Source organism: Stegastes partitus, unplaced genomic scaffold, assembly GCF_000690725.1.
Source record: "Stegastes partitus isolate 25-593 unplaced genomic scaffold, Stegastes_partitus-1.0.2 Scaffold782, whole genome shotgun sequence".
In the NCBI taxonomy this organism is placed as follows: Eukaryota; Metazoa; Chordata; class Actinopteri; family Pomacentridae; genus Stegastes; species Stegastes partitus.
In genome coordinates this window covers 237,947-257,436 of record NW_007578513.1, presented here as the reverse complement: position 1 = coordinate 257,436, position 19,490 = coordinate 237,947, and the positions used below count along the sequence as shown (strand labels likewise).

Sequence of the window (19,490 nt, the reverse complement as noted above, 5' to 3'; positions counted from 1 at the left end):
GTCCATCAAAAAATGTGAAATCCCAGAACTGTTCATTCCTTCCTCTCCACGCGTTCCTAACCCAGTTATTCACGATTGCTCATTTAACGGCTAAAGTGTGCTTGTCTCATATTGAGTGCACAAAGAAAAGTCCTTCTGTTAAGTACCAAGTCTTAAAATACCATTTTCTTCATACCAGCAGACGACTACGTACAGTCCGACAACTGAATACGGCATTGGAAGAAATCTCCTCTGATGGATTTGTGGTTGTTAAAAGCAACAAAACAGATTGAAGACTTTATACTAGAGACACCAACTAGTCAAAATGGATTAAGTTTATGTGAGCTTATGAGGGATTGGCCTATCCACAAACTCACGTCTGCTTCACTCTCTGCTACAGAGAACTGTTTCTCTAATGGCCACACATCTGGTGATGCCCTCCGCCAATGTGTGTCATAGCTTAAAAGGGTTATTTCATCCCTCTCTGCTGGCCCTGCCCACGCACATATGAAGTGACTGAGAGGAGAAGCAGATCAAATGGTATAATGATGTCAAACTTTAAAGCATTAAGCCACTCTCGGAAATAGAAATCGACGGTGAAGAGTTTAAACATTCTGCGTTCCTTTTTTTTGTTGTGTTACTTAAACCGAGGCCCATCACTGACACTCCTCACTAATCCATCGCATTGTTGTCACATTAGAAGACGTCTGACGGCCGATTCCTCAGACACCCCTGAAAAACAGCGGCTCCTTTGCTCAATTATATGTTTGTGTTCCAGGAATGAAAAGTCTCATACACCGCGACACATCACGCTGGTAAAGGGCTGCCGTTAGCTCTGTTACCATCAAGAGTCGCTGCCTTTTCATCCACACATTCTACCAATACACCTGAAACACTGCAAAATGTGTATTTATCACAATATAGACGCCTTTTTTCTTCCAGAGAGACAATTGAATTGTCAGAGCACGTGTGATTAAACCGCATGTGACTGCAGCACTGTTGTCCTCTTTTAATTTATTTTACAAATTTGTGCACTAAATTAAAGATCCCTGGCATTAGTGAAAGCTTTTTTTCTCCTCAGTAATGGAAGTCCCACCTTTAGATGAGCTAAAACACGAGAGCAAAAAATCAAAAGCCCACTCCACATGTTTTTCGAGGTACTTAAATACTAATTGACTATCCTCTATTCCTAATTGGCAGAAAATCAACAGAGGTAGTGGGGGGATATGCCTCCAACATCTTAAAGCCTGTAAAACTCTCTCATCTCCCACACACACACACACACACACCAGCATGCAAAGACGGGATGAAATAGAATACTTACAGGACGGGCCGACTGTGATGGAGTGATGCAGAAATGGATGGAAAAGAAAAGAGGACAAGAAAAATGAATGAGATGATGAGCTGTCGAACGAGATGAATGGCGAGACTGGATGAAATGTTTAAAAAAAAAACTTTGCAGCCCAACAACCGCTCGGCTGTGTGCAAAATTAATAATGACACGATTTAGCTGAATGTGAGTGAAGTGAAAGCGGTCCAAAGAGAAGGTAGGACAGGTGGGGTTAGCATAGCAGCAGCAGCAAGGAGGAGGAATGACGAAGCGAATGTGAACATACAGGTGATGACAGGAGGGCAGACTCTGATTGATTTGTGGTTTTGTGCAATATCTGGTCATTTTCCTTTGAGTGTGTGTCTCCGTGTGTGTGTGTGTTACCCCTGACAATGCAGCTGCAGGCACCAACCCACAATCAATTTCCATTTGCCTAACAGCTGCTGCTGGGAATGACTTCTTCATTCTAGTACTAAATTTTATTGGTTGAGTGCATGACGCGCATAAGTGTCTCCTGCACCAACAAATACCTTGAGTCCGTTCGTCCGTACATTTACGTACATGTAGGACGTGGTGTTTGTTGGCACATGTCAGAAGTGTCAGTGCAGACCAGAGACCCCCTCACAGAAACAACTGTTACAGAGCAAAACGCTAAATATTCCCTTTAATCATCACAAATGACAGATTTCTCATTCAAGTGCCTCTCTTCAAGGGACTGACTTTATTCTAATGCAATTTCAATGCTTTTTGATCTTGGCTCTCTCTCCAGAGGATGACGGGTCGGAGCTTGAAAGGAACTTAAAATCCATTTTTCACTTTATCTCTCTTTTAGTTTCAGTAAACAGCATATTACCACAAGTACGATTTGGGCAGTTTTAACCAGCCACAGTATCCGTCTGGCTTTGGAGCCTCAAAATAAACATTTTGTACATTTGGTGTTTACATTCAACATGATTTGAAAGTTCTGCTTGTCTGACAACCGAAAGGAAATCATCAAAAGAAAGACAATGAAATGAGACAGCCTGCTGGTAGGTGAGATGTGGGCATTTTGTGACACATCATAGCAAAAAAAACGTCCATCTGTGCAAATCATTTACTCATGCATTCAGTGTTAAAATACAGTTTGGAGAACAAGTCCAGGATACTACCAGTGTAGAACTGCCTCCACTAAAGTTGCACAACAATTGCTAAAAGAAAGCTTTTGAAGCTGATTTTCTATTGGTTAAAAAAAGGCCTTACCTCTTTACCTAAATACTGGAAAATAGTGGAAAACTCAATGACACAGTTTCTTCCTCATTCACACTAAAATAATGTGTTTAAGAAGAAGAAAGTCTGTGTGTATTGGCACATTTTCTAAACACTTAGATCTAATTAAAGTTCAAAATGAGACAAATACACACGTCTGCCGTATGTATGTATGTGTGTCTGCAATGCATAAAGTAGTGAAGCCCGAGTCTTACCGTGCACTTGCAGGGTACCCGATGCCTCCGCTTTGCCCACACTGTTCTCTGACACGCAGGTATAAGTGCCCTCATCCTCAGCTCGCACCTGGTTCAGACGCAGACTGTTGTCACTGCGGATCTCAAATCTGGAAAAACACAAGATTTAGCAAAAAAAAAATAAAAAATCTGTTAAATCTATGTTCTGAAAACTCCAGATGGCTGTGAATTTCAATGTCTTAATGAATATGAGGTTATGTGGGTCAGTAAATGTGCGAGTGCCACCGCCAGACAAAGAACAAGGCTGTTTTTCTTCCTATCTGAAAAGTTGAAGCAATGCAGCTGGCAATATTATGTTTATATATCAACAGATGTCAAGGTATTTCAAAAGTTATAGTTTGAGCAACTATAGTCTAATCCTATAATGTGTTTATTATAGCTGGGTATAGATACACATAGAGACAAAAAATAAAAAAATCCAAGTGCAAACCTGAATCTCGCTGACAACAAGGGAACATTTTACCTTATTTCTCTGGAGGGATCATTAATTTTTCATTCAGTCAAATCATCAGAGTGAGAGAGTGAGACTGTCACAGTAACACAGTCACAGTGTAATGGTGCAAACACTCCATGATGCTGAGAACTGTACAGAAACAGTCGCATAACACATTAGACAGCTGTTGAACAAATAAACTGCTTATCATTTACATGACTGCCGTTCTACGTTACTAACACAAGCTGCCGTGCCATATGACTCATACATTCTGATTCTAGTCACAACTTTTGTTTTTTTTAATCAACAGTGTTCTGATTTTTTTGGTATGACATGCATTATGAGCAGCAACGTGTTGCTCGGTTTACATCCTAATGTTCTGATAACATCTTATCTTCGGAGAAATTTTGAAAGTGAAAGTCAAAGCAGGAATTTCTTCCGCAAGCAGATAATCATCTTTTCAATCAATCGCTGCATTCATTTCCTTCAGAGTGTTTATTTAGTATAGAATAGAATAGAATAGAATAGAATAGAATAGAATAGAATAGAATAGAATAGAATAGAAAGGCAGGGTGCAGATGCTTACTCTCTAACTATGGAATTATATTTGTGCCACAATCCTGAGCTCGTAAAGGGAAAACGAAAATCTATTGTGCGCTCAAAACTATTACTGCTGTGTTTGCAACTATCAACATACAAATGTTTCAGTAATACCAACTACTGTGCCATTCTGTACCGTTTTTATGTTGCTGTTCAGGTTCTAATGACTTTCTTCAGCTTGGCTAGCCTGAGCTACTTCAATTGAACAAGGATGAAGAAATTGTTTTTGTTATATGTAATACAATAATATTAAAAACAAAAAAAAAATAATCAAAAACATATTATAACACGGCATTAATCGCACCACTCCACTTTATTTTGTTGTCACTTTTTACTTCTGAGAGGCGGCTGAAACAGCCACCTGATTGGACAGCGTCAGCCACCCTGTTCAAGGCTGTGATTGGCTGGTTTTGTGACACATTCGTGACGCTGTGCCAAGTTGAACGAACGTGCAGGCAGAGTTGAGCTTGAACAGATCATCAGTAGTGTGGTGCGTGAGCGAGAAAGACGCCGCGAGCGAGTGTGAGTGTAGCTGAATGCACAGAATGGAGATCTGTGAGAGCGCAAATGACAAAACCGTGTGCGTATGTTGATAATAATAATAGTTTTGAACGCAGAATAGATTTTCGTTTGCTCGGATTAAGCTTTTATTTGCTCAAGATTGTTTTCTGTGCTCAAAATTTCCCTCTACGCGCTCAGGATTGTGGCACAAATATAATTCCATATCTAACTGGATGCTGTTTTCTTATTTGTAAAATAAAAGTTGCACTCCTTGTTACTGGAAATAAAACATGTTGGCAGCCAGCATTCATAGCTGATGCAGTGATATCAGCCTGTCCCGATGCCTCGAGTAGACGCTACTTGAGTATGGCTGCTGTCATACCTGCCCCGGGGCAACTCCCCCTCCTCTCTCCGCCAGCGGACAGTCGGAGTCGGGTCTCCGTGGACCTCACAGAAGAAGTCCACCGTATCGTCTGCCAGCACCACCTGGTTCACCGGCTGTTTGGTGAACACTGGCCTCTCTGAAATTAGACAGACAGAGGAAGGAGGGGAGAAGATTAAAACTGCTTGTCGAGCTAGTTCCTAATTGCAGTTTGACTTTTTTACATTTGTCAGCAATTTACAACACTGCCTTTTGTGTAGTGGAAAAGTGCGCACATTTGGGATACCTTGGCCAAAATAGAAGCATCTTTTGATGCCACCTTTTTTTTAAAAATTATTTGCTTAAACTCTGAAACTGCTGATCTCTTGGATTTTCACCACGTAAGTCTCTAGAAATGTTAACAGTGTGAAAAATTGTAAACATCTAATGAGCAGCAGTTCTGCAGTTGGATGTCGATGAGAGAGGTAAGAGCAGAACAGCCAGACTGGTTGGAGCTGACAGAAAGGCTGCATTCATTTAGAGAACAAATGCAGATCAAAATTAACAACATGGAACATTTGAGTGTTTCTAATGTATCGTATCAAATGCTATTTGTATATCTAAAAACATGAAGATTAAAAAAAAGTGCACTGAGCGGCAAAAGACTGTTGAACAGAAACAAAGAGGGCAGCATTGAAGCTGACGAGGAGCAGGAGGTGAATGGTTGGGAGGGTTAAGCTTGGTGTGGGAAAGTGGATGTCCACTGCATTGCACCACAGCTCACTTTGACTCTAGTATTTGATCCAAGCTTCGGCTAAGCCTGAGGTTTCTTATCAAAAAGAATAGACAAAAAGACAAAAGATCCAAGATCAAAGCATGCTAAAATCCATGCAGGAACTATGAAGTCAATACCCATTGACTCACTGTTATTAGGAGTATTTATCTGAAATTAACATTTAGTGCAGTTCTATGCAGTAGCACAGGCTGTGATGTAGTGTCCTCCAAAGAAAGAAAATATGAATGCTGAAGACAAATCCTCACAAGTCAAACAAAAATGAAGATTTCACATCACTATACTAAGACGGTTAGAGGCCAAATGCAGGGGAACTAAGACATTGAGTTACTCAGGTGGGAGAATCAATACACCAGAGACACACAGTATGCCCAGAGAGACAGCAGTGTGTTGTGAGCTGTTATTATGATCATAATCTTGTTTTCAAAAAAATGTTACAGGCTGGATAGTCCCCCAGGTGGGGCAATAAAAAGTTGCAGAGGAGATGGATGTCTGGACTGCCATGCCTAGTCTGTTGCCACCACAACAGAGCCCACGATGAGGGACCCAAAATGGATGGATGGAAAAATCAGTGCAGATGTGCACTAGCCATTATGTTGCCAATTTTACAGATGGCGGTAATATGAATTATTAGAGAAAGTGTTGGGCCGTGCATTTTCAGGAACCATAAAGTGATAAATTAGGTGTCACACACTGGGTTTTAGGATTTCTGTTGGACTACAATGTGCATAAGGAGCAACATCTGGGGGTGGTAGTGAGGGGGTAGAGGGGTGGGGGGTGGTCAGAAAATATCAATTTTCTATCTGCTTCCTGGTATCAATACACACTTTGAGAATGTGTCTTCTGCTGCTCCTCTGGGAGCAAAGCAGAGAATCAGAGAGAGGAGAAGAAACAGAGAGGTCAAGAGAGCAAAACAAGGGGCAGCTGGCAAGAAAAGATTCATTTTCTGCTGCAGCATCAGCCACAGAAAAGGCAGTTCAACCAGAAGGTAAACAAATCCCGAGAGCGGCAGAAAACAGAGGGTATGTTCATTGTTTTCTGAAGCTCACAGTAAAAAGCACAATCATTTCTAACTGAAATAACCTAATCTACAGAGATACTGCATTTATAAGGGATTGCTGTGTTTCCAATAAATTACACAGTGTAATAAATGAGCCATTAGGTTTTATTTAGATTGTTTGCAATGTTATTTAAACATCTTTTATCATACTTGACTGTGCAACCTCAACAACAAATAACTGGGATTTATGATGCCAAATCCTACTATACTGTAATGCCCATGTGTTTCATTTCCCACATAGTATCTGCTAATTGACCATAGTTTTATCAAATAAAAAATAAAAACTCACCAAATACTACCAGTTCAGCAGGATCACTGTCTTTCTCTCCAACCATGTTGGTTCCAACACACACATACATGCCAGCATCACTTTTCCTGGTGTTGGAAATCATCAACTTGCCTCCGCGGATCTGAAAATGAAGGGCACAGAGAGAGGAAGATGTGAAGAGAAGAAAGAGGAGAGAGGCTCACGAGGAAACAGATGAAAAGGTAAGTGAAGGAGGAGGAGGAGAGGAGAGGTGGTGTTGGAGGAGGGGAAAGAAAGAAGACAAATGGAAAGAGGTTGGAAACAGGATATTGAGGCATGTTAGTCAAGAGAGAAGCTCCTCCATCATTTTCAGTGTGTGTCATGACAGATGGCTCCCCTGCTAGTTCTTACATTATTTGACAATGGCTCTAGCTCCAGGCCAATCACCATAGAAACATCTTCCACTGCGCAGTTTGTAATGAGTAGATGCATTGATTCATCACTTGATGATGGCGTACGACGTGTGTACACACTTGTCGGCTTGCAACTAGCAAACGTGCAAGTCTGGTTTTATTATATTTTGAAGATTTTGTGACAGTTATTTGTAGAAGGTGTTTTTTTTTTAAATCTCATAAACATGCTTGAAGGATTCCATTAAACAAAAATGAGTGTAGTTTAATAGTTTTGTTGCTTTTCACTTATCAACAGTGATTAAACCAGGACATTTTTAATCAGGGTTTTTCTGAGTCTGGTTGGAAGTTTACTCACAAAAGTAGCTTGTGTTAACCAAAAAACTACAACACACAAACCTAAATAACTGCACTCTGGAAACCTTTATATTAATTTCTGTCCTGCTGAACCACCAGCCGACTTACAGTGATCCTTTCATCGCGATCGTTGACCCGGATGTTGTTTCTCTTCCAGGAGATGGTGGGCTCAGGATGGCCTCTGGGGGGGATACACTCCATGACGGCGGGCTCCCCTGCGGCCACCACCACGTCACTGGGCGTCTGACGGAAGTCATCTCTCAGAACTGGGGGAAACAGTGAAGGTGCAGAGGCATGGTTAGAACGAGTGGACACCTCTTTGCTGATGACACTATCTTTTATCTGAATTTGCATACACATAGTTCTTCTAAAAAATTGATAAAAAGTACTCTCTCTTATCTGACACAGTATATATGGTCTTGCATAGTCTGACTGAACCTCATCGTCAGTTTGTATTACTATAAGCTAATTACAATTGTATTGGGTAAAGCTAAGCAAAGGACGCAGCAACAGTGTGCCATAGAAAATCATGATGGGTAAATAGTTTTGGTGAAACACGAGAGAAAAGAACTGTCAATAATATGGCTGATTCACTGAAAAACTGTCAGGCCTGCCTTACTGAATGATTCAAATACTTGGCGAAGCTTTGTTTTTAAATCAACAAAATTTAATGGTAGGTTGCTGTAGACAGTGGAAGATGAGGAGAAAGTCATGTGCAATGTGCAGCCAATGAAAGGCTTATACCAGCAGTCTGTGAGTCAGACTAATGCATACAGAGTCTTTTACATTTGGCCTTCAAAAGAAACATCATAGATGCCAAAAAGGTGGAAATAAAAATTATCTGTCACTGTCTGCCTGAGCTGAATAACACAAAGCATGACAAGACGTTGCCATTGACGCTGTATGACTGTGAATTTAACATGGTGTGCATGCTTCCCTGAGGTCTTCATTGACTTGATGTCATGTGTGCGGCATCACAGCACATCAATATTAAAGGCTCTTGTAGCTTACACACACACAAAGTAGATGAATTATTCAATCTGACCCAAACCCACACACACACACACACACACACACACACACACACACACACACGCACGGCTATGGCATAAATACACAAATAGAAATCACCATTCAAACAAGTACATCAGATAAACCAACTACAGTTCATCAACTGCAGGAAGCAACTCTGAATAGAGAATTCAGAAAATAACTGGCTTTCTTTTGCCTTCCATGGATTTATTCACAAACAGAGACGTGTCTTCGGGTCACAGCGCCTCCTTTCAAATTCGTCCCTCTGTAGTCAACATCTTGTGGCTGTTACCTAAAGGCATCGGGCTATTTCTTTCACATTTCAGCCTCTAGAGCTTTGCGACCTCTCGGATTGCAGATGTGGAGGATGGTTTTGTAGTCTGAGACAGCACTGGTCTGCCAGGACGAGGTCAAAGCCATGCAGGCCTGCAGGCTGCAAGTCTGGCTTAAGCCACTCCAGGGATTTACAAATGCGATAAAACAATGAAATGGTTTCTGTGTCATTCCTGTCTGGCCCCACCAAACAGCCACCCGTACTGACAGGGAAAAAATATATCCGTCCAAAATTCTTTGTCCTTTCACAAAATCAGAAAGGCACGCTTTAAGAAACTGCCAAAGTCCAGCAGCAACACTTTCAAAATACCATTCGGTGGGGATTACATTTCTACCCTCAAATATTCCACAGAGCTCTCTTTGAAGCTATGGTTAGATGTAAGATTTGAACATCAAGGAGCTGGTGGATGATTAATTGATGCAAGAGGATTGCATGCCTGATTTGCATATATTACTGAGCGCTTACTAACGATATCAATAAGTCATATCAATATAATATCATTCCGCTCGTGTCTTGACACAAGCCTTTCCTGAGTGTGCAAAGATCTGCGCGGACCGTCGTAAAGATGAGAGGAGAGTAAGCTGTGACTTCACCTTAAAAAGTGCAAGTCATGCCAGACGCTGGCATTCTAATTCACACTGACAGCTCTTCACACACTTTTGAACATTGCAAATAAAAAGCATCCCCTCTCTGTAAAAGCACAGACGTCGTTAAAATGGCCTGCATACAAAGGTGACTATATGAGTTTGCCATATCTGGGGTAAAACAATCGTTAAAGTTTGATAGAATCGTCTTGCAGAATTTGGCAAAGACATGAAATGCTTATAAAACAATTCTTGAGTAACACATTTTGAATTATTGATCACCTTTCAGGCTGAAATGAAATATGTTAGTGGAAGTAACCTTTTCTTTTTCCTGTTATTGAGCTGCTATTTTTAAGCAGAAACTATCAGATTACCAGATTATAATAACAAGGGTGTGATCTGCTCGTGAGGCTATTCCAATAATATTTAATTCAAAAGCCATCCCCATTGACTGATCTTTGACAAAACAGTCCAATAAGAGCAAAGTAGTCCCTTCACTACAGGACATCACTGAACTGATGGATATAGTGCAGTCACTCATATTGATTTTGGCACAGATGGCATATTCAGTCACACTATGTAGGTGAATGTTTGTCAAAATAGTCTACATTTCTTCCTTGGCACCTCACAACACAAGCCGTTTGCTTGGTACATAGCGCTCTACATGAAGTAATAGCACGTCTCCTCAAGGTGAATGTTCTATTACTCTTTCCATTCAACCCTGAGGGGGGAAAAAGACCAATATCCCTGCAAGTCCCGGGAAAACCTGATTGATTTGTCATGTATCCAGTTCCTTTTGAAATGTGTCTTCAGTGGTATAAACAAGTGTTTACATTCACCCTGACATTTAATTGAATAAGCAATAGTTTTCAAAGCTGTCGGAAATACTTGCTTGACCTGTGTAGCCTCCCTCATGGACTAAATTAGCAAACCACGAGCATGTATGGTTGTTTCTGCAGAAGAATGTAAAACTTCTGGATGCTCTGAGCCATCTTATTGTCTTCCACGTGATTTTGCGTTCATGTAAAGAGGCGACTGGTTGTCATAGATACAGATGTTAACTCTGACAGATCATGAAATGCATGCGTGTATGTATGTATTTTATCTATATCTCTGGACATGAGTGGGTACGCACATGAGGGTGTGTATATGTGTGTTGCCCACATTAGTGTGAAACAACAGCAATGTCGTTGTAATGTCACAGGCCAGCTGGATAGGGCCGCCGCCTCATCTGATTAATGACACGCCTCCCCTCGTTACTGTGCTGACAGGCAAAGAAAGCCCCAGGATATTACCATTATCACCACCATCCATATATCTGCCTGTCCGTCCATCCATCCATATGAACGTATTTACACTCAGACTTCTGAGGACATGGCCTTATCTGGAATACCTGGTTCGCACGGCACACTCAGGGTATCTCAGTGTCAGGCTGTACGCTGCAACGGCTCATTTCTCTTCTTGTCAAGATAGCGTGGCGTCCTCTTTGAGTGTGAGCGTGGGTGTGTCTGCGAGGGGATAAATCAGCCTGTTTTGTTTGTAATCAAGGTCATGGGAGACGGGCACATCAGTGTTTAAGGAGAGAAGAGGATATTTTTCATTTCCTCATTAGCTAACAGAGCCTGGTGCTTGCCTTGGCCCTGATAAAATACACGTCTACACAATTCATTGCAGGATCCCGAACCACTATGTTATACTGTCTTTTTTTATCGGTCTCTGTTAGAGAGATGAAATTGCCGCTTATGGCTTTAGTCAACCCATATTCTGATGGCCAATTACTTTCCCTCAGAGCATTTGGGGCACTCCGAATCCCTTTGGCCCCTCCAATCCTGCAATGATATGCCAAACCACACCCCTGACCTTATCTATACCTGCTGCCGACATTTTTTCCAATCGCTATTCACGGCAAATTACAAAAACCTGACTAAATTGTTCAGGAGCCTGTCTCGTCACGCAATGTGAGGAAGGAAATAGGACAGCTGACTGCACCCCAGGTCTGAATTACCATGCTGCAGGGTTAAAGGACTGCTGCAATGACCTGTCACACACCATTCTCAAATCATGGCTCCAGGGGCCCCTGATCTTTCCCATTCTGCCCCTGCGCACTCACCAAATCTGAGCAAAAAGAGGGTCTCCAGAAGTTTATTAGGCACTGGCAATTACCCATGAGGCCCTTGGGGGCCCATATTAAGTGGGTGCACTTTGACCCTTTCTTTAAACCCCTTCAACAAAGCCGGAGTAATCCCCACCACTGGGCCTGAACGGTGCGCTTTAATCAGAGCGTGGAGACACAGTAACACACACACACACAGCAACAGATAAGGAGTGTGTATGTGCGAAATATAGACATCTGATTGGAACTGAAACCCTGAAAACTAGCAGTGAAATATACATGCTTTGCTCGTCGGATGATATGAAGTATGTTCCATACGAATCAGAGGTTTTGCTATGCAATTTCCACTGCAGTATCTATGTATTTGGACAGCAAAGTTTTAACAATATGGAACTTACCAGATGACTGAATCAATTCACTATATTTGTCATCTATTTAAATTATTGTGATAGTCAAAACAAAATCATTTGCTCATATATTTCCTCACTGATTGTTTCCAAAGCTGCAATTATGACCTGATGAACCAAACAGCCAATTAAAAGAAATGTGTTGCTTTGCTATTCAATTTATGGAAGTTGTTCAACCGTAAATGTCGTGCACTCTGGGGTTCTAGCTTCTCAGGTATGGTATTTTGATGTTTATCTGTGTTGCATATTATAATAAGTTGAACATCTTTTGGTTTTGGACTGTTAATTATAGATCATTTTAAACTGGGATTTTACAGACAACTTGAAAATAATCTATTTTCTCTCATTAATCATTTCAATTCGACCGCACATATGCTGTTACTGTAACATAAATGTACATGTATGTCATCACTCACTCCTACACACGTCCACATCTGTCAGATTGATGTCAGTTTGCATCTTTACACATCACTAAAAACAAACGACACCCATCTTCATGTGGCATAGGTCACCTGATTACACTGGGTTCGCAAATTACACTGAATCATTACAAAAATTAAACCATCGGAGAAGCTCATCAGTTCTGTGCCAAACAAAACATGTGACTTTATGGAAGTATTATTTATCTGTGGCTGCTAGACTTCTGTGATTTAGCACATGTGCAAAGTATCGGGGCCCCGCTGTATATCAGGGCATCATTTGAGCATTTAATTGGACATAAAAAACACCTTTGGGGCGAGCTCCGGCTCACTTTTAATTAAATGGCTTTATCGCTGTCGTTAATGTCCCAAGGAGTGCACGCACGTGACAGCACCCCCCTCCAAAATAAATATTCAGATGGCAGAAAGAGAATGACGGATAGTCCCTTGGCTAGCAGAGCAAAGAGAGGGGTGGAGAGGGAGGGGAATGGAGAAAAGCATCCTAAGGTTCAAGCTCTGTTGTGAGGGATTGAGCTGGTCATCTGTCAATCCGTCAGCTTACATCTTGTCCCTACATGAAGCAATCTGCTGCGGTGTGAACACACGCAAAAAACACACACTGATGTTTTTGCTCTTTTGCCCAACTACAAACATCCTTCTTATCCTTTTATCAAGCCTGCTTAGACACACACAGATACGTCTTCTCTGTTCTCTCTATAGGTGTAGCCTGTTCCCAAAGGCAATATCTGTCCAGGCCCTTGGGCCCAACAGGGGCCCCCGTCAGAAGCCACCTTCCATCAGCCACTCTCATTATCCAGAGTGGACCCCCTCCGATCCCTATCAACCATTACACCATGATGAAACGGCCCACACAGGATATTGGTGTGTGTGGGTGTGGTTTTGTGTGTGTGTGTGTGTTTTCAGCGGTGATGGGAGGGTCTGTAGAGGATGCAGGGGAGGTGGGGGTCTCACGGTTAGAGACAGATGTCCGTGCTGCCACTAAGTATCCACCTCCTCCCCATCCCACCCAATGCAAACACAGACAGTTGTGCAGATACGCTGCACGGCAGCTGTAGCAGCAAACACAGCAAAACACTGTCCAATACGACCAGCTCAGTGCAGTATACACACTGACTGAAGGTTGTGACCCCCTGCAGTGCAACAGCAAGCACACACACACACACTTCCACACACTGTGAAGAAGCCCTTTCCATTTCTTTATCAACATTTTCTGACAGCTGACCCAAAATGTCCAACTCCCCCCCGCCTAAAAAAACCCCGACTTGGTTCAAAGTGTAATTCCATCTTTGTCATGGTTCTGTCATTTGGTTCTTTGCCCTGAGAGTATTTTATGACATAACATAGTTTGGCTTTCTGGAAATGCTCACATACCCAGCGGCAAAACTGAGCCAGCTCTAAAGCCAAATGAATGGGAATCACAGCGAGAGGGTATTTCAATTACTCCTTCCACCAGTCCAGAGGGGTCACCTTCTCAGCTCAAGCACTGCTGCCTGCTCTATCAGGCACACACTCGCGCACACACACACACACGAGCTGTTCATCAATGTCTGATGCATTTTTCTCCTCAAATTTACTCCCTCCATTTTCTTTTGTCCGTTAACATGCTGACTGCCGCAGCCGTTTAGGCCGTTGTTGCTGCTGCTTAGTCCCATCAGCTGAGTCCATTTAGCAGCCACAGCAGCTGCCCCATCTCCACCCACCCAATCTCTAGCACCCTCACCCAGAGCCCTCCCCTCCACGCTGCCACCAAACCTGGGCTAACGGTTAAAAAGCAGCTGGTCCTACTCGCTACGTTGACAAGAGCATGAAAAATGATTTCTGTGCGTAGCTGCCAAGAATTAGACCTTAAAGGTTGAGATGACCGTTTTTGAGGTTTTTCTTTTTTTCTTCTCTTGGGCGGTTAGAAAAGAGATCAGGAATTAAAATGAAAACAATTCACACACTCCATCTGATAGAGCATTGGAGTGGTTTCCAAATTGATCCTGGCCAGAAGTTGACAGAAAATCTCTGCGGTACAAATGAACATTATGTGAAAGCCCTGGCATTTCTCAAAGCAAAACCTCTAGAAAACCAATTATTAGCTACTGGGCTCAGATAACACTGAAATGAAATCCACAAGTCACCGTGATGCATTACAAGCAGATTATAAGACTGTTATTAGCATAGATAAACCCTTTCTTACAACATAATCATCAGGCGAGCCCGAGAAAATTACATGCAATTCGGTATTCGTGCCATGCTCTGATTCTGTTTACGATGCTTTAAAATATGTTATCACTGTCGCTACATGTAAAATATTGCCCAAAATTGAATTAAGTGATAAAATGTGGGAAACCACCCGTCACCCTCCCACCTTCCAGTGCTGCAAGGGGGAAAAAAATAAATGAGGTTATCTGTCAAGGTGCAATGTTTCACGGCTTTTTAAGCACTCATAAATGCCCAGGCCTGGCCCCTCCACAGTGTCTTGTCACACTCAGACGTGTTGAAAAGGGGGGGTGGGGTAAGGATGGATGAGGAGCAGTGAGTTTGGGTGGTGGTGGTGGTGGTGGAGGGGGGTAATACTTGGCAGCGGTGAAGTCTGCAGCCAATATGACTGTGGGCCCCACATGCATCAGTGGGACAGCACAGGAGGCTCTCATTATCACACACAGACACTACAGGGAACGAGGGGTGCTCATGGGGAGGGGTCCTCTGTGTGTGTGTGTGTGTGTGTGTGTGTGTGAGTTATAATGAAGCACATGGCCCATAAGCAAGCCCAAGTTGAGAGGCTGAGGATGATCAGGCCAATATGGGCACAATGCTGCAATCATGTGACAACAAGCTTGTGTGTCTAAGCCGCTCCACGCTTTACATGGAGGTGCACTGGGTACAGTGAATGTGATAAAAAATTATACAAGTCCAGACAAAAAAAATGACTGGGAGCGAGGGAGCTGTGCAATGATCCAGGATTGTGTACGTTACAGATGCCACTGTGCTGCCTCCCAGCAGAGAGACAAGTAACCCCCTTGATTACACTTCCTCGCAGACAGACAGCTGCGGCCACCCACGGACGCATAGCTGTTGTTATTATACTACTTTTCCAACCCGCGGGAGTCTGCTCGGAAGACTCCACTGAACACATGTGCGGTAGGTCATATCTACATATTCCATGAATGCGCAGTACAGCCGAGTGAGCGCACCGTTGCCCTTGTAGTGTAGTGCAGAGGACTCCATGCATAATCTAAGACTTGCGAAATTGACATCTGCCAGGCTCTGTGAGATGTAAATTTCACAAATGCGCAGACCTTCATGCACTCACTGATGTGGAAAGTACAACAATAGTCTAACACTGAACTGCTCCATTAAAGTTTAAATGTAAAACTTGTGCTGCTGCTGCTGCTGCCTACATGTCGCCCAAGTAAACACTACCACCGCATAGAGAGCTGGGATGACTCTGAAAGACTTTTTTAATGTCCTATCTCACAACAGTCAGATCTTCATGTTGTGAAAGTTACAGAAAATGGTGAAGGCAGGCCCCCTGATCCAACCACAGAAGAGAGGGCTTCTGATTCTATGCGACATGCAGTTTCAACAGAGCATAAATGTGGCTTTATGCACTCAGACCTGCACACTCTAAATCCGTCTCCATGCTAAGAGTTTACAGCTATGGGCATAGTGATGGCCGTTACGTGTAAAGGTTCTGTAGTTACACTGGAGGCAAATCTGTAGCTGGCACGCCAGTCCTCCAAAATGTAAACTTTAGTAGCTTTGGAGATATCACATGACTGCTGGACAAGCTATGATTGGTCAGTTAGGGCGGCTTGTATTCAAGATTTACTGCCTGCATGGGCGGAATGTTTGGCACTAGATTTACAATTAAAACACGACGGCTACGGGTAATAGAACACACCCCAGACTTCCCCAGGGTGGAAATATTTCACTAGGTTATATACATTGTACATTAAGTACATGATGTGGTTCAACAGGTAGTCAAGTCAAGCCAGAGATAAAGTAATAGATGTTCTTTAAAGATGAAACGTTAATAGGGCTTTTAAAATGACAGATGATAAACGAGGAGAGCACGACTGTTGAAGCAATGAGCTTCACACTGTATATGGTGCATGCTTGTGTGTGTCTACAGAGCTATTAAAGGCCTTGGCTAAGCTTCCATCTCTCCTGCTGAATCTTCACTCTCCCTCCCTTCCTTGCCCATCACACTTCAACGCACACTCGTGCACACACTCAAACAGAGCAGAACAAGCCCGAGGCTTGCCAGGCCCATTTGATTGAAATAGCCATATTTCGAGTCAAGAGGGGGGCCATATTAAAATACTACTTGGCAGGCAAAATCTTCTCACATTGAAGCCCCCCTACACTCCTGCCCAACCCAACCCTAACCTCTCCTATTATCATGGAAGTACAGAAAAAGCCCCAAAGTTGGTGCACAGACACAAATAAAGCCAGTCTACTGTAAACACAAACATCAGTGTACAGTCATACACACACATGAAAACTCACGTACACAAACTTGTTCTCATTTTGAGTGTAAATCCCTCCAGCATGGGGAGTGTTCACCTATGTGTGGCTCAGCAGCAGGTTTTCATCCCAATTCTGAGCCGGTGCTGCTGCTCTAGCTGTGCTCACCCACCCAGCAACCTTGAGGTTAATCCACCGCAACCCTCCCCTAGCATGCCATGTTGGTCCTGTATGTGTGTGTGTGTGTGTGCCTTGGAGTTTTTCTGCCAATTTTTCATCTATGTGTTTGATCGCTGCAATTCCTGGCGGGATACACACGACTCTCCCGACCTCTGACAACTTGCAGACCAAACCCAGCAGCTTATGGACTCTGTAATTCTCTGGGAATTGAACTAATAGTGCAGCTTCCCATCTTCCCATTCCTCAGATTTTCCTCCAAAAAAAGTGAAATGATCCCATAGGGTGGACCAGCGACAATGGAGGCATCTTTCAAACAGGGAACCCTACTAGGTGCCACGAGCATCCACGCTGCTGCAGTGTCCTTGGGCGAGACAATGATTTGTATAGTACTCCAGGGTGCTGTTGTATAACCGACCCTGACTTCTGACCTTTCACCTGCAGTTAGGAGCAAAAAAAAAAAAAAAAAACAATTTCCTGGCGTGGATCAATAATATCAGATTATCAAAAAAATGTAGTTGAGATTTATCTCTCCTCCTCTTCAGTGTTTTAACAGCAAATGTTGATATAGAGTGCAGGCTCGTGACCTCTGTAAAGGGAGGATGTGTTAGATTGCATATAGTCAAGGTGAATGGCCGTTTAATGTTCGGTCCGTGTCAAATCCATCAACTTAATGAAGCTACATATTTATTAGTTTGAGGATTCAGTCTGAAAATGTGTGTTTGATGAAGAAGGAACAAGGCTCAAGATTATGATGGAAATGAAAGCCACAGATTCTACGATGCAGAGGTTATGAATTTGCCCTCTGTGAGTCTTCTCTTAAATTGAAACTGACGTATATCCTATAGGGAGTGTGGCGATGCATCCTGAAGCCCCACAACACTTTGTTACAAAAGCAAATGTATGCCTCTCATGGACACCACGATGTAAATGACAGAGATAGAGACATGCCACGTCTCCTCAAATTACCTCAGATATTCATGAAATATTCAAACTGTTTGACAATACTTAATTCAGCATGAGTGGCTCCCCACTCCTCATGAAGCCGAATAAATTATCAGGTGAAGCCCTTCATGCCTGATTGACAGGCTCACCGAAAATAAAAAAAAATAAAAATCAGCTAATGCCCTTTTGACAAATCTGTCAGCAAAAAAACACACAGACATTTTGGAGTGGATTTAAAAGGACATTTTTTTTTTTGCTTCAGTTGGAAATACGCCATGCTTTTAGAAACTGAAGAAAACAGGAGATGAAACAGCATTTTGATGGGAGCCATTTGGCAGAAACAAGCCAGAGGAGAGATTCAGAGAAAAAAAAAATCTGGACTGCATGCTATAAGAAAGAGGAGGAGGAGGAAGAGGAGGAGAGGATTTGCAAACGTGCATTTAATGTGATTGTAATCCAAGCAATATGTAAACCGATAAGTCATGTGAAATATAAGTTATGGCGAAGGATTTCTGTGCATGTGCAAGCGAGGGTGGTGCACCATGAAAAGAAAAAAAACTCCCGTATAAGGAGAGCAAATGCCTCGTGTGAAAGGTTAAACAAGAAGTAATGCAGAAGTAATGTATGCATGGCATTGCTAAGCAGAGCTGCAACAACAACCCTCCTCCCTCCGTCTGCCCACCCTCCACCAATAACACCCACCCCGGGACCCTGAGGGTCTCCCACAACAATACCATTACAGAGGTGGTCGAAGCTCCTGTGTGTGGTCAGCTAATAAAGCAATTGTCTGGCCCTGAAAAGAGGATTACTTTAATCTAGTAATGGCTGACGTCGTGCAGCCTATAACAGTGGGGTAAGAGGGTCACTGAGAATTGCTGAGAAGCCTATTGTAAAGCAACTGAAGCACCCCCCCCGTCCCCTCCATCACCCCCCCCAGCTCGCCTGCCCCGCGCTGCCCTCAGCTGACCCTCCGGCCGAATCAAGGCTACTGTAGTTCACCCATCTGGAAAACCAGAAACACTGTTTAACTCGACCTCAAGAGGAACGGGGGGAGACGGAGGCGCCTGGAACAATGGGCATCCCCACCCAGCACCCATTAATTATTGACCACTGCAGTGGGATAGTGGCAATGAACACCTTCAAGAATTCCACTCCAACAATAAGGCAATTCAAGTGAAATTTTATCAGGGTGATTTAGGTTGTGTTCAGGCCGACAATGGCACTGTGTTAAAGTGCACACACACACACACTGCCTCCTCCCTGACCACTGCATTGCCATCAGAAGCCCTTTTCAGACAAGCGATACCAGTGAGATATAAGTGAACGTTTATGTTCCTTGTGGTTTCATTTAGACATAAATGTGTTTTCTAGTGACTGAAAGAGCCACAGTAAACTGCATATTCATTGTATGTATGATGTGATTTTATGTATAA

General features: G+C 42.8%; 1 protein-coding gene across 1 annotated transcript in view; it reads right to left on the bottom strand.

The window, feature by feature from the left end:
- robo3 (roundabout, axon guidance receptor, homolog 3 (Drosophila)) overlaps positions 1 to 19,490 on the bottom strand; it is a 90,664-nt gene that overhangs the window by 41,614 nt on the left and 29,560 nt on the right. The window contains exons 3-6 of the mRNA XM_008292072.1: positions 7,679 to 7,836; positions 6,846 to 6,966; positions 4,725 to 4,863; positions 2,770 to 2,897 (exon numbers count right to left, since the gene is read on the bottom strand). Of these exons, the coding sequence (XP_008290294.1) occupies positions 2,770 to 2,897; positions 4,725 to 4,863; positions 6,846 to 6,966; positions 7,679 to 7,836 (546 nt within the window). The remainder of the gene's footprint in view (positions 1 to 2,769; positions 2,898 to 4,724; positions 4,864 to 6,845; positions 6,967 to 7,678; positions 7,837 to 19,490) is intronic.